Source organism: Pseudopipra pipra, chromosome 6 (assembly GCF_036250125.1).
Source record: "Pseudopipra pipra isolate bDixPip1 chromosome 6, bDixPip1.hap1, whole genome shotgun sequence".
Classification (NCBI taxonomy): domain Eukaryota; kingdom Metazoa; phylum Chordata; class Aves; order Passeriformes; family Pipridae; genus Pseudopipra; species Pseudopipra pipra.
Window position 1 is genome coordinate 42304127 of NC_087554.1, and position 12836 is coordinate 42316962.

Sequence of the window (12836 nt, forward strand, 5' to 3'; positions counted from 1 at the left end):
GTCCCATTCTCTCACAGCCCTAGGAACCTTTAGAAGGAAGAAGCTGTTAAAAAAGTCAGTTTCTGCCTGTTTGTGATGGGCAAATCTGCCTAGAGGGGACCAACACATGGTGCATGACATTTTTGTTTGTAATGGCTGTTATAGTGCCCACCTCCCAGGATCTTTCATCATTTGGCCTTCAAGGGTAGCTGGTATGGAGGGCATAACAGACACAGTTTTCCTTCCCATGCACTTTTTTTTTTTCCCCTTGAGGTGAAGAGTGCTTCTATGTTTTGTCCTCTCTGCTTTCTCAAGTAGACTCTGGGGATGTCAGGGTCTATCTCCAGATGGTGATTGCTCTTTCCGTATTTGACGAGAATATTTGGTTCATTCCTGGGTGCTGGTTCTACTGCTACCAGGTTTGGCTGTGATTTAGGTACTTGTAAGGCACCATAAAGGTATTTTTGTCACTGGGTAGGGTTGTTGGCAGAGCTGATAGTGTGGAGATCAGGATGTGATGAGGAATAGACGAGGATTCTGTTTACAAATATATTCAGCTTTTGAACACATTTCGGTGCTTTGTCGTGACTGGACCTTTTCTCATGTTGGCCAAAGTCTGAGATTGTAGTTTACTTGCAGTTCAGGCCTGCCATTCCCGTCTATCACATCACATCTTCTCTACTCTTTGGTCCCAGCTGCAGTACAAACCTACAAGAGGAACAGTGAGCAGGACAATATGGTACAGAACAGTTGCTGCTATAAAAAAAAAAAAGCAGTGATCATTGAAACAAGGTTATCATTAACTTTGGGCTGCCATAAATGCAATCAGAGCATCAGAACTCCTCTTTGAGACTGTGGGTGGGCATGGGAGCAAAGAGAAGGATAAGGTCCATGTGTGCTGATTGCTACAGAGATAGGGTCACTTTAGTGAGCTTTTTTTGTTTTTCTTGACAGCAGCAGGTCAGGAGGGAAGAGTGCTTGGTTTGAATCTCGGGACACTAAGGACCTTAGGCTCCTAGAGGCTTTGCTGCTCACCCATTTGACCCTGCTTGTCTTTTGCCCTGTCAGGGTTCTCCAACCTCTCCCTCGGGGACCAGATGAGCCTTCTTCAGAGTGCCTGGATGGAAATTCTCATCCTGGGCATTGTGTACCGCTCCCTGCCATATGAGGACAAGCTGGTCTATGCTGAGGACTACATAATGGATGAAGAGCACTCTCGTCTGACAGGGCTGCTGGAGCTCTACCTGGCCATTCTTCAACTGGTGCGCCGCTATAAGAAGCTCAAGGTGGAAAAGGAGGAGTTTGTCACACTCAAAGCTCTGGCCCTTGCCAACTCAGGTACAGCCCTGGCCCAGCCAGCCTTGCAATCAGGGAGTCAAGGCTCATGCTGTTATTTGGGAAGAAACTAGAGCCTACCGCCTGAGACTGCTTTGCTTGTGTCATGCAACATTCTCAAAGCTCCTTTCTGTCCACAGAGCAGGACTTAAGTTTGAAAGCAGGGAGAAATGAGGCTTACTGCTGCTGCAGCCCCAACTGTGCTCTGGCCCCGTAGTAGAGAGTGGAAGCAGACAGGGATGGGCTAGCTGCTGGTTTCTAGAAGTAAAAAAAGCCCTTCTTCATTAGCAAACCAACTCCAGTGCCATAAGTTCGGAAAAGGGACCACACCTGCATCCACCTCGGTAGTGTTGGTCAGGTACAGCAAACAGGGAAACCCTGGTCCCAATTTCAAATGCCACCAAAAGCTGTGGGGTTGAAGCTGCCTGGTCCTGTCCTGGAGATGTTCGGTGACCACAGACACTGAATTCCCCTTTAACTGGGAGACAGTGTGGATCTGGATTACAGCCCTCAATTGATCAGGCTGCAGTGTACAAAAGCTGGACAGACACGTATTTGCTCAAGAGTCCCATACTGCTAAAGCTACTGTGTGACGAGGGCTCCCTCTACATCCCCTGAGTCTCATTGTCTCGCACCATATCTCCTTGCCGAAGCACATCAGGCAGGTCACAAAATTCACCCTTGCAGCCCAGCCTTGAAACCAGTATCTGTTTGGCTAAAGCTGTTTTACAGAAAGACACCCTGTGTGAAGCTGGAGAGAATAAAAGAGAGTGAATCTACATCTTCCATGGTAGCTGACTCTAATAATTAATTGCTCTCTCAGGTGTTTTTTTTTTTTTAAAGGCACCATATCTTTAATGTCTGTTTGCCTGAGTTCAGCCTCCAGAGATGAGTCTTTGTTGAGCTGTGTCCTATGACTCCAGGTCTTTTTATACCTAACAGCTTGCCACGATAAAGTTCCTGTTCTTAGTTGCATTCCTTGGCTATGGATATATTACTTCAGGTGTAAGGTCCAGGATGCTGTGAGGCTGCCCTACCCCACCATTTTACACCATTCTGTTCATCTTTGCCATCCATACAATTCATAGCAGTAGCAAGGTAAAAGAAAAAAAGAAAAGAAATAAATTTCTTACAGCTCATTGATAAAAATGTTGAGTAGCATCTGGTTGTTTTACTGATCCCCTGGATTTTCACTAGAAAACTCCTCCTGCAGGGTTGATTCACCACTGACAGCTACTTTGAGATCTGTCATCTAGCCAGTTACTAATCAATTGAAAGTGTTCTTTATTGATATTGTATAGTGCTAATTTTTTAATGAGAATGTCCTGTGGTCCTAAGCCAAGGGCCTTATAAAGCCCCAAGTCTATTATATCTGTGCAGTTAACTTTATCAACCAAACTTGTAATCTCATCAGAGAATGAAATCAAGTTTATTTGACAAGACCTCTCTTCCAAAGTATCATGTTGACTGGCAGTAGAATCACAGAATCATTTAGGTTGGAAAAGACCTTTAAGATCACCAAGTTCAACTGTTAACTCACCAAAAAACCATGTCCCTAAGTGCCACATCTGCACACCTTTCATAAATGTCATCAGTCTTAACTGAATGTCACCTTTATTTTTCCTTTATTTTTGCCTTGGTTCACATCAGGCTAGCATAGAAATTATCAGATAAAACCCAGGAAAATATGTGCGTTATTAGAAATTTTTCAGTCATCTTGAATTTCTTAAAAATACCAGGACTTTTAATCATTCATCTGCCCTAGATGGCCCTTAGCTAGCAATTTTAGAACTGTTAAAACCAAGATATCCAGCTCTCCTATTTCTGTGAAGTTTGCCCTAATAGTTCTAATATGTTGTTAAACAACAGACTAAGAAATCATCATCATATAACACAAGTACGTAATGCTTCTCTTTTCTAAACAAGACAGAAATACTCATTGAGGACTTCTGTGTCTGCTGCACTGCTGTTAATAGTTTAATCATCTCCAGGTGAAAAGATACGCCCTACAAATGATCATTTTTCTTCTATTTCTTAAATATTTATAAAACTTCTTTATTGTCCTTAGCCCTTCCAGCCATGGCTTTTCCTCCTATGTCCTTCACTTCCCTTATCGATTTTCTACACTTCATAACTTCTGATTCATATAAATTGCTATCTAGCTCCCTTTTTCAATTTCTCATATATTGCTTTTTTAGCTCTAATTGCTGCCTTCACTTTGCCACTGAACCAGGATGGGCAGATGGCCAAGGCTGGCGTCTCTCGACTGTGGAACGGTGGCTTTTGGTGATGTAATCAACTTGTTAAAGAACCTGTCTACCAGGAAGGTCATGGGATTAAACAGGAAGAAGGGCTCCTCAGAGAGGCTGAATTGCTAAGGTAGTGGTTGTGACAGAATAAGTGCCCCACATTTATCTGGCCCATGCTATGAGCAGAGACACTGCAGGATCTGAGCCTTGGTGCTGTCAAGTTCTTCACAGTGCAACAGAAGCACTCTCTGTTGTTGCTCACTGTGTTTTCAGGACTAAGCCCAGAGTAAGCCTTATGAGACAGTATGTATCAGGAATGGAGAAACGCTGAACAAAGTCAGAGCAGAACAACTAACACTCATCAGATGCTTTGGGTTCTGATTCCAGTGATGTGGAGTAAACAAACCAAGGTAAAGGTCAGGAAGTACAGGCCAAAGCATGTTCTCAGCTGAATAGAAAAATCCCCTCTGACTTCACTGGTTTCTCCTACTGCAGCTAGAAGTGCAGCTATGTAGGAGCATAATCCACAAAAATATTGTTTTGTTATTTGTATTGAAAGATATGAAAGTAAAGCGTGAGATTTTGGTTTTCATGTAATTAAAACTTCTCGCAACACGTGCATAAGGAAGCTAGAATAGGGCAAGTGTATTTTTCTACTGTAACTTAACATTCAACCTTCACATTCTTTTAATACCAGTTCTTTTTCGTTGTGTATTTTTGACATGAATAAACGTCTGCAAGTATGTGTCTGCATGCAAACAGCTGATTGCTAAAACAGTAGGAAAGCAGAATGGACCAGGCTTCAGCTCCCTTGAGTCAGAAATAGGGTTTAAAGATGAGCACTTAGATTAGCACCTGTGCTGTCTAAACCTGCTTTCTGCCTTCCCTCCCATATAGATAAATTCTTGAATTTTCCTTATCCCTGCTGGGTATAATTGCTCATGCAACCCAGGTTCAAGGGACTTTCCTCTCTTCCATGTGGCCCTGTGTATATTGACCCTTTGTTTCTAGGAATACAAACAAATGAAAACAGAAGTGGGAGCTCAATTGCTCTTCACCAGAGAAAAAGCTGACAATGGGCTGATCTGAGTATGCAGTGTGACACACCAAGGATACACCTGCCGGGACTGGCAAAGATAATTCAAGGGAACTTTGTCTTTAGTAAGTGCATTTTAGAGAGCTGAGCAATGAATTCTTAATGCCCAGAGCAGCAGGCAAGTCCCAACAATATGATCACCCATTTTTTAACAGAGTAGAAGTGCTAAGACTTAAGTCGTTACCCTTCAGAACCAGCAGTCTTTTTTAAAGCATTCCTAGGTCCTCTTTCCTTAGGATAAAAATCGATCAACCTATGTATTGAAGAGCTCTCCAGCTTAACACACAGCACATATTCATTTTAGGACATGCAAGATTGTCCAAACTTTATTTCCTCTTTTTTTTTCCCCAATGCATTTTAATGCTGAGATGGAGTGAACAAGATCCGGATCTGGCAAGGGGATGTGTAGCAAATTCTGTACCAATGGGTCCTGTGAGGTTCCTGCTTCTGCCAGAAAAATGCATGAGTCAGTTGAGGAGGCAGTGGGCTTTGTCCATTCTCACACCTGCCCTTACCCCATGCCAGTAGTGCTGAAGAAGGGTTCCCGGCATGAAGCCTGGCTTCTAGGCCAGCTGACCCTCAGGGACACGGTCAGGCAGCCTGCCCCCATCTCAGTGCTCTGACAGCTGTAAAAATTCATAGCTATTGATTTCGTAATTAACAGTTTATCAATGCCATCGATACCGGTTCACTGATGGATTGCAAGGAAATTAATCCTGCAATGTTGTTTTATTTTTTGCAGTCAGCTACCAATTTTGAGCTTTCAGCAGAGAGAGGTGGTGGTGGGGCAGGCTTTGATCTTTATTTCCCAAGTTCCTCTTGCTATATACATGTAGTTATTTAATGCTGTTAAGTCTTGTCAATATCAGTACCCAAAACCAGAGCACCCACTTTGACCTGCAGCGTGGCTCATTGCCTGGTACTTCTAGCACCCGCTGGGATCTGCAAGCTCTGACAGGCTGTGTTTACTTCTTCCCCTTGTGCCTCTAGCCAGAAGGACATTGAAGAGAAAGGCTGGAGGATGTTTCTCTCCAAGTTTCAACTTTTGATACTTCCAGTCTCCAAAATGACCTCTGCGAATGAGTGGGAAACAGATCCTACTCACTTCTCCTGGATTGTGCATGGAAATTTTTCAAATGTGCTGCCTGGCTGGGAGAAGTTGCCAGACTGACTTGGCAACATCCTTCTCCCTCCCTACTTTTCAGAATTGACCTCTGTGTCTAGCTCAGGTCACTGTGGTGACCTACCAGCCCTTCTCTGAGCTCCTTTGCCTGGTCTTTTGGGTACAAAGTGTAAATGTAGCAAGAACAATTCTTCCTCAGTAGGCTTCTTGGGAATACAAGCCTTTAATATCCTCTAATTAGTGAATTCCTTCTAAACAGCTTCTTAAACAGCTTTCTTGCTAGACATAATATTTTCCCAACTGTTGTAATACTTTATAAATCATGCATCATAAATATTTTTAAATTAAATGTATCTCATGAAATTCACAGTGTCTAATTTGTGACTGTGTTCTCCATAGAGATGACACGTTTCTACAGAGATTTTGGCAGTTCAGATGGCTTTCCTCCCCTTCACTGCTGTCACACTGGGGAACCCATGTCCTCACATTTGTGTTTGTGAGTGAGCTGAGCCAGAGCACTGCCACACTGCAAAGCCCAGGCTGTGGTGGCAGGCAGTGCAACTACAGGTGTGCATGTGTGCTTGCCAAAGTGTCCCTTTGCTGTTGCTTCTGGATTCATTGCCCTGTGGCAAGAATCTTTATCAATGGGTTCAGTATCGATTAAAAGTCTCTGAATAATGAAGACATGGCAACAGTGTCTCCAGCTCTGTCAGGGTTTTAAGAAAGAAGCAAGAGGAAAAAAGAGCAAACCTTCAGTGATGCTGTGCCTGGTTAGCTTTTCTAATCAAACCTCTCTGCTCTTTGGTGCTGCTTTCTGGCATTATGACTTACCCACAAGTTTAGCAGCCTGTTCCACACGATTTCCTAGCTCGACCCTGGACTCAGTCATTACCAGCTTCACAGACACACCAAGGAACTGTCTAGCCTTGCAAACCCTGCTAGCCCCTCTGACAGCTTTTAGGAATCTAACTGGCAGCCTAAGGGAAGAGGAGATGTGGGTTTCCTTTATTTAAGCAGGAAGCTCCCTGAGCAGCTGCTGGCAGTCTCTGAAAACAGGGGCATATGTACAAAGGTGGGTCTGGCAACACCCCTGGGCACGCTGGTTGTGACCTACTGGGGCTTTTCTGTCTTGCTGACACCCTGAGCAGCTGCAAGGCAATTAGGCAGTTTAGACAGATGAAGCGCTATAGCAGTGTTAATTATTCTTAATGAGATTGCTCCCAAGCGGCAGCACAGCAGCTGCTGCCCCTTGCAGGGTGACTCTCACCATAAGGAGCATGGAGGGCAAGTAAATGTGCAAATCACAAAGGCTCCTGGCCGACCCCTGCACAGCCTTATGGTGGCTGGCAAAATGGGCAGCACACAGGGCACATGTGTCACCTACCCCTGGCAACCTTACTGTCTCTGCACTGCTAGGGCCAACACACTGGGCTACTGCCAAACTTCATAGCAGCAGCACCAACACCTGCCAGCAAGGTGTTTTTTTCCCCTTAAGAAACAAACCAAACCAGCAACAACACTCCCACCCCCACTCCCGGGGGGGGGTGGGGGCATGGGGGAATGACAAAACCAAAACAACCAACAACTACAGAAAAGAAGAAAAGAAAATATCCTAAACTTCAGAACCATAAAGGATTTCCTTCCTCATGTCTGACTTGTCTGTTTGCTGTCTTTTCTCCCTTCCCCCAGACTCCATGCACATAGAGGACATGGATGCAGTGCAGAAACTCCAGGACCTTCTCCACGAAGCCCTGCAGGACTACGAGCTGAGTCAGCGCAATGAGGAGCCCCGGCGAGCAGGCAAGCTGCTCCTGACCTTGCCCCTCCTGCGGCAGACGGCTGCCAAAGCTGTGCAGCACTTCTACAGCATTAAACTGCAGGGCAAGGTTCCCATGCATAAACTCTTCCTAGAAATGCTAGAGGCAAAGGTCTGACAGCCCCAGCGCCAGCCGACAGTGGCCGGGGAACAAACTAGAAACAAAGATGCAGACAACGGAGTAATCCAAACAGCAGCAGCAGCCACCGCCGGCTTTTATCTCCAATCATTTATTATGGAAGAATTATTTAATGTCTATCTGTCGGCGTGACTGCAGAATCTTGTGTACAGAAGGGGGGAAACTTTTAATCAGTCACCTGTTTCTCTTTTTTTCGTTGTTTTCTCTGTGGGAAATACCAGAATATGCTCTTGCACTTGTTGAGGTGGTCATCGGGGCTTAGCCCCTCTGATCAGCGATGCTCTCAGCGCTGTCCAGGCTGCCTGCTCCCCAGCTCCCTCTGCCAGTGCTGGAGGGGGAGTGGGGACAAAAGCAGGAAGAGAGGAAGAACAGTCAATATAAACTTTATCTGCTGGTGTTATGAGGGGTCAGTTAGAAAGGGAAGCAGCCGTGGTCCTTCTTTTTGTCACCTTTCTGCCTCTAACCATAGAGCAGATGCTCCTTTGGAGAAGAGCACTGCTGGACCTCTCCTGAACAAAAAGGTTGCCTCCCAGGCTCCTCTAACACTTGTACATACAGGCCCCACTTCTTACCGGGAAAGATGCTCCTAACTGTGTAAGATATTCTGCGACCTTGTACAGTGTGTCATTACGCCTGGCTAGTCCATCCCATGTACAATCCCTGCAGGCCCCTGAAGAGGTAGGATGTATGTCCCTGAGAAAATGCAAGTCTTTCCCAAATGATAAGAGAAAAGAGCCTGATATGCTGGGTTGACTTGATATCTCTGCATCCTCTCCTATGTGGTGCTAACTACAATTCTTCCACACTTTTCACCCTGTAGTGTATCAAACCTGCCTCTTCAGCTCAGCTGAGTACCATTCCCCACTTGTTCCTTGTGGCAGAGAACACAAGGTTTGTCTGCATGGTTACTGCCCAAGTATCAATACACCCCAAACCAGATCTTTCCTAGACTTCACTAAATGATAGCTCTTTGCCTCCACAGAGACTTAGGCTTAATGCCAAATTCTAGTTAGGAATCAAGGGCACTGCTTTTCAGAGGAGGCAGCTCCAGAGCCTGAGAGATTATTTTTTTGTGACAGCCTAGGGAAATAAATTAGACAGTGGCATAAGACTCCCGATACTCCAACTACTGTCTTCCCCTGCCTCATCCCATTATCCTCAACAGTAGGAAAAGAGCAAACATATATTATACCTGGGGCTGTAAGAGGCTCTCTTCCTGATCAAAAAGCAAATACCTGACCTTGGGTTGGTAGAAGAAGAACTGGAGTAATGTTTATTTACTCCTCTTACATACCCAGGTTTCTGCTGTCTCCAAGGCCTGGTTTATCAGCTCTGCTGCCTAAGCCATACCTGCTGCATTCTCAGTAGCCGGAGGGAAATGTAGGTGACGGACAAAATTGACTGCTGGCATTCTTTGAGACTTTATTTTCTAGGTCACTTAGTTTTAAGCTAGCCTGAGCTGACACAACCTGAGTGTCCTGTCTCTTTTGTGGTCAGCAGCAAGGCAGTAGAGGTGAGGAAAAGCCTCTGATCTACATTTGAGACACCACTGACTCTATTACCTCTGTTCTCCTCAAGCTTCCATCCCTTCCTGGCTTCCCCAGGAGACAGGTGGTATGGCAGAGGAGTAACTTGCCCCCAGCAGGAAGTCTTCCAAACCAGGGTTGCAGTGTGTGATCAGAGAGACACTGAGTGCTTGTTTTCTACTGGAGCAGAATGTGTCACAGCAGGGCTGTCAGTGCTGCAGAACCCTGCCCGGCAGACTGAGCTATGGATGCTGACTGATGGTGACCTCTCAGCTCTTGTAGCCAGCCCTCACCTTGTACTTCAGTTAGTTCAGTTCATCTCCTTTGAGTTCTTCCTACACTACACAGTTGTAGCTACTTCACTCATTTTGTACTTCGTTGATAAAGGAATTCAGTCTTACTTCAGGCATATTAGTAAACCAACAGAGACCTAAAGGGCAGAAGGCACATGGGAACTGGAACTCCAACAGCAGTAGCAATTACACAGTGGTCTTGTGCTTTGAGCAGATACTCATGCTTCTCTCCCCAGCTTCCTCCCAGAGGCAGCTGGTGAGAAAATGAGAGGCTTTTGGTTGCACTCATGATCCCTGTACCCATCTGTGACCGAGGGACCAAAGTAAAATGCATGCCACTACTATAGAGCCAGCTTGCCATGTGCTGCACTCTGGTAACTCTTCCTGGCTCTGGCCACTCCTGAAGGAGTGGTTTTGCAGGTGTGTTATGTTGCTTTATTGCCTGTAAGTTTGACTTGACCACTGTTGCAGTCTTGCCAAGTATGACCCAGCTCAGCCACAGCACATTGTATCCCAACTTGCTGTACAAAGGTAGCTGTCCCAAAATGGGCTGAAAAGATCCTAAGAAGCAATTCTTACTCTGTCAGGCCCTGCTGGAAAGGTCACTTACACAAAAAAAAAAAAAAAAAAAAAAAAAAAAAAAAAAAAAAAAAAAAAAAACCAAAAAGACCCCACCAAAAACACCCACCCAAAAAAAGCCCAAAAGGCTCTTCTATCTTTGTTGTATTTGGACTCAGGCTGCTTTCCAGAACAGAGAGCCAGAAGTATTTACAAAACACAATTATGGAAAGCTGCCGAGTTAACTTCTAGCTCACAGAAACTGCTGGCTATTTAGAGTAGGGCTATGGTATGGAGGAAACTCCTGCCTTGACAGAGCAATATAAAGATACCAAATGCATTTTTTTCCAGGAACTTCTTTCTCCATTAAAGCTGCATAACCTTGGAGCCCATCTGAATATCCTCCATTGCTTGAAGATAATATGCAGGGAAATGTTTGAATTGCTTCTGAAATACGATGGGAACTGAACCAGACAGTACTTAGCATATATTAATCTCTTTAAACAAGGAATGCAAACTCTCCCCAGGAACTGGGACAGAAACACCTGTCTAGATTTAACCCTTAAAAGGCTTGTACCATCCTAAATTGGGAACCAGGTCAGGTCTCTTGGGCCCTTCAGGCAAGTGCAGGAATCACATACGCCTGTTCCCAGTTACTCTGATCTGCTGTGCATCACTGGTATTATCACACGGCCGCTGAGGATGGTAACATCTTAGTGTAGTCGTCTCAGTGCGCTTTGAAGGACAAAATTAATCTTCAGCAACTGCTTAGGTCTTTGAATGCTCACAGTCTCTTATAAAAAGGTCTGGAGATGTGGAAGGTGAGGCATGAACTAGGAAATGGGGTTTGGGTCAATGCTCTTATGCTGCTCACTTGTAATATAAGAATCACAGAGTCAGGTCCATACACCTTTCCTTCTTCACAGATCAAAAAATGATGGAGCTTGAGCCATTGGGACACAAACGGGCTCTATGACTTAAAGAAAAGCAAAGCAGTAGAGGTAAGTGTATCAGTGACAGTTAATAATATGAAGCGCACACCAGCAACTACAGTAAAAGCAGCTCCAGCCCCTGATTTGCATATGTGGATAACAGAAACCAGGTACCTGTCAGCTACTACAAAAGGCAATTCTTCCCAAGTGACCAGCTCTTCTGTTTTAGGCACATTCTTCTCTGGGAACACCAGTGTCTGGCCTGTAATGCAAAACAAATTTCATGGGGATCAATTAAAATAAAAGGTAAATTACCACACGGAATTTTGGTTTCTGAGAAAACTTGGGCATTACACCTCGCAGCAAAACTGTGAAGCTACAAGAAATGCCCCCATAACAATCAGGACCTTGCAATATTGCTCATGCTAAGGGGGCATTGTTTTCATACGCTCTGTCATCTTTTTTTTAAAACTATTATAAGTATATAAAATAAAACATGCTGCACCAGAAACATGTAAGCAGCTATTAGAGGGGAAAGTCATTGAGAAAGACCCTAGAATGTAACTTGTTGAGCTTATATTACCAATCAGAGCTAAGAAAAAAGAGCTTCCACTTTGTATCCACAAGCTATAGTCAATCATATGGCCAAAGGTCACTCTGTTGTTCTTGTGGCTGGGTTATGTGGAGAAGTCGGAGAGAGACAGAGGCTGTGAGAATGATGCAGGGAGTCATAGACGGTGAAATAAACAGTATCTACTTAACTATTATCTGCTCCTAAAAAAATAAAATAAATAAAATAAAATAAAATTAAAAAAAAAAAAAAAGAAAAACCTGTTAAATAAATTGTATTCCTGTGCTACAGGTCATTTCAATCAAAACAAGAAATAAAACACAGAAATGTAAAAACTAACCCAGACAGAGTAATGTTTATTGTGTTTAGGAGGTGCTCTGTTCTGTCCCTTGGGATGCACATAGCCTCATAGATGGGGCCGTGTGGGGGAAGGTGTGATCTGTGCATGCTGCAGAAGGGTAGGAGAGCACCAGTCCTCTCACTTAGAAATGCTCATTTGGTGTTTTCCCGTATAAAAAACACTTCTCAGCAAGCTTCTGAGTTTTTGTGAGATGAGCTTTGCTGAGGACTTGTTAAGACAGGCACTGCTGTCAGTCTCTTTCATGGACCAGTCTCTTCCACTCACCTATTTTCTTCCCACATTCTACACTTCACGGGTACAAGGAATAATCAGGAGCTAGCAAGGAAAAAGTCTTGAAGTTGTTCCAGTGAAAAACAAAACCTCTCATTATAAAATAGACCACTGGCTTAAATCCAGCAATGACATCATGAATACTGCAAGCATAATAGCAGCTGCACAGTGCTGAAGTCATGGCATTTACATTGATCTAGTGGTCAAGTGGTGCAAGAAGGAAAGCCCACAGCTGCTTGAGAAAGCAGAAGGAAATGTGCTGTGGGAGTTGGGGCAGAGATGTGAGGAACAAGGACCCAGGGTTTTATTCCACGTCTGATTCTATTGAATACAGACAGCATCACACTCTGTTTAAGCACCTCCATCTCCACATGCCTCAGCCAATGCTGCTAAGGTCCTTCTGGGCAATGGCACTCACTGGGATGATGCATCTAAACGAGGCAATCAAAAGGCCTCTTGGCCTGCCCTCAGAAGAAGGGGGTAGCTGAATTATTAGTGGCTGGTAAGAAAGTCCATGGTCTAGAAATGAGCTTGAATGAAAAAAAAAACAAGATGATCACAAAGCTGGAGAGGGAGGTGAAGCACAAT

The 12836-nt window shown here is 44.4% G+C and overlaps 1 protein-coding gene across 4 annotated transcripts in view; it reads left to right on the plus strand.

The window, feature by feature from the left end:
* The window catches only part of ESRRB (estrogen related receptor beta), a 131311-nt gene extending 119355 nt beyond the window's left edge, over positions 1-11956 (plus strand). For 2 of the 4 annotated variants that reach the window (XM_064658797.1, XM_064658799.1), the window contains 2 exons: positions 1048-1317; positions 7472-11956. In XM_064658797.1, the coding sequence (XP_064514867.1) occupies positions 1048-1317; positions 7472-7716 (515 nt within the window). In that variant the 3' untranslated portion in view covers positions 7717-11956. The remainder of the gene's footprint in view (positions 1-1047; positions 1318-7471) is intronic. The other 2 variants (XM_064658798.1, XM_064658796.1) reach the window with 1 other exon arrangement.
* Positions 11957-12836: the final 880 nt, after the last annotated feature.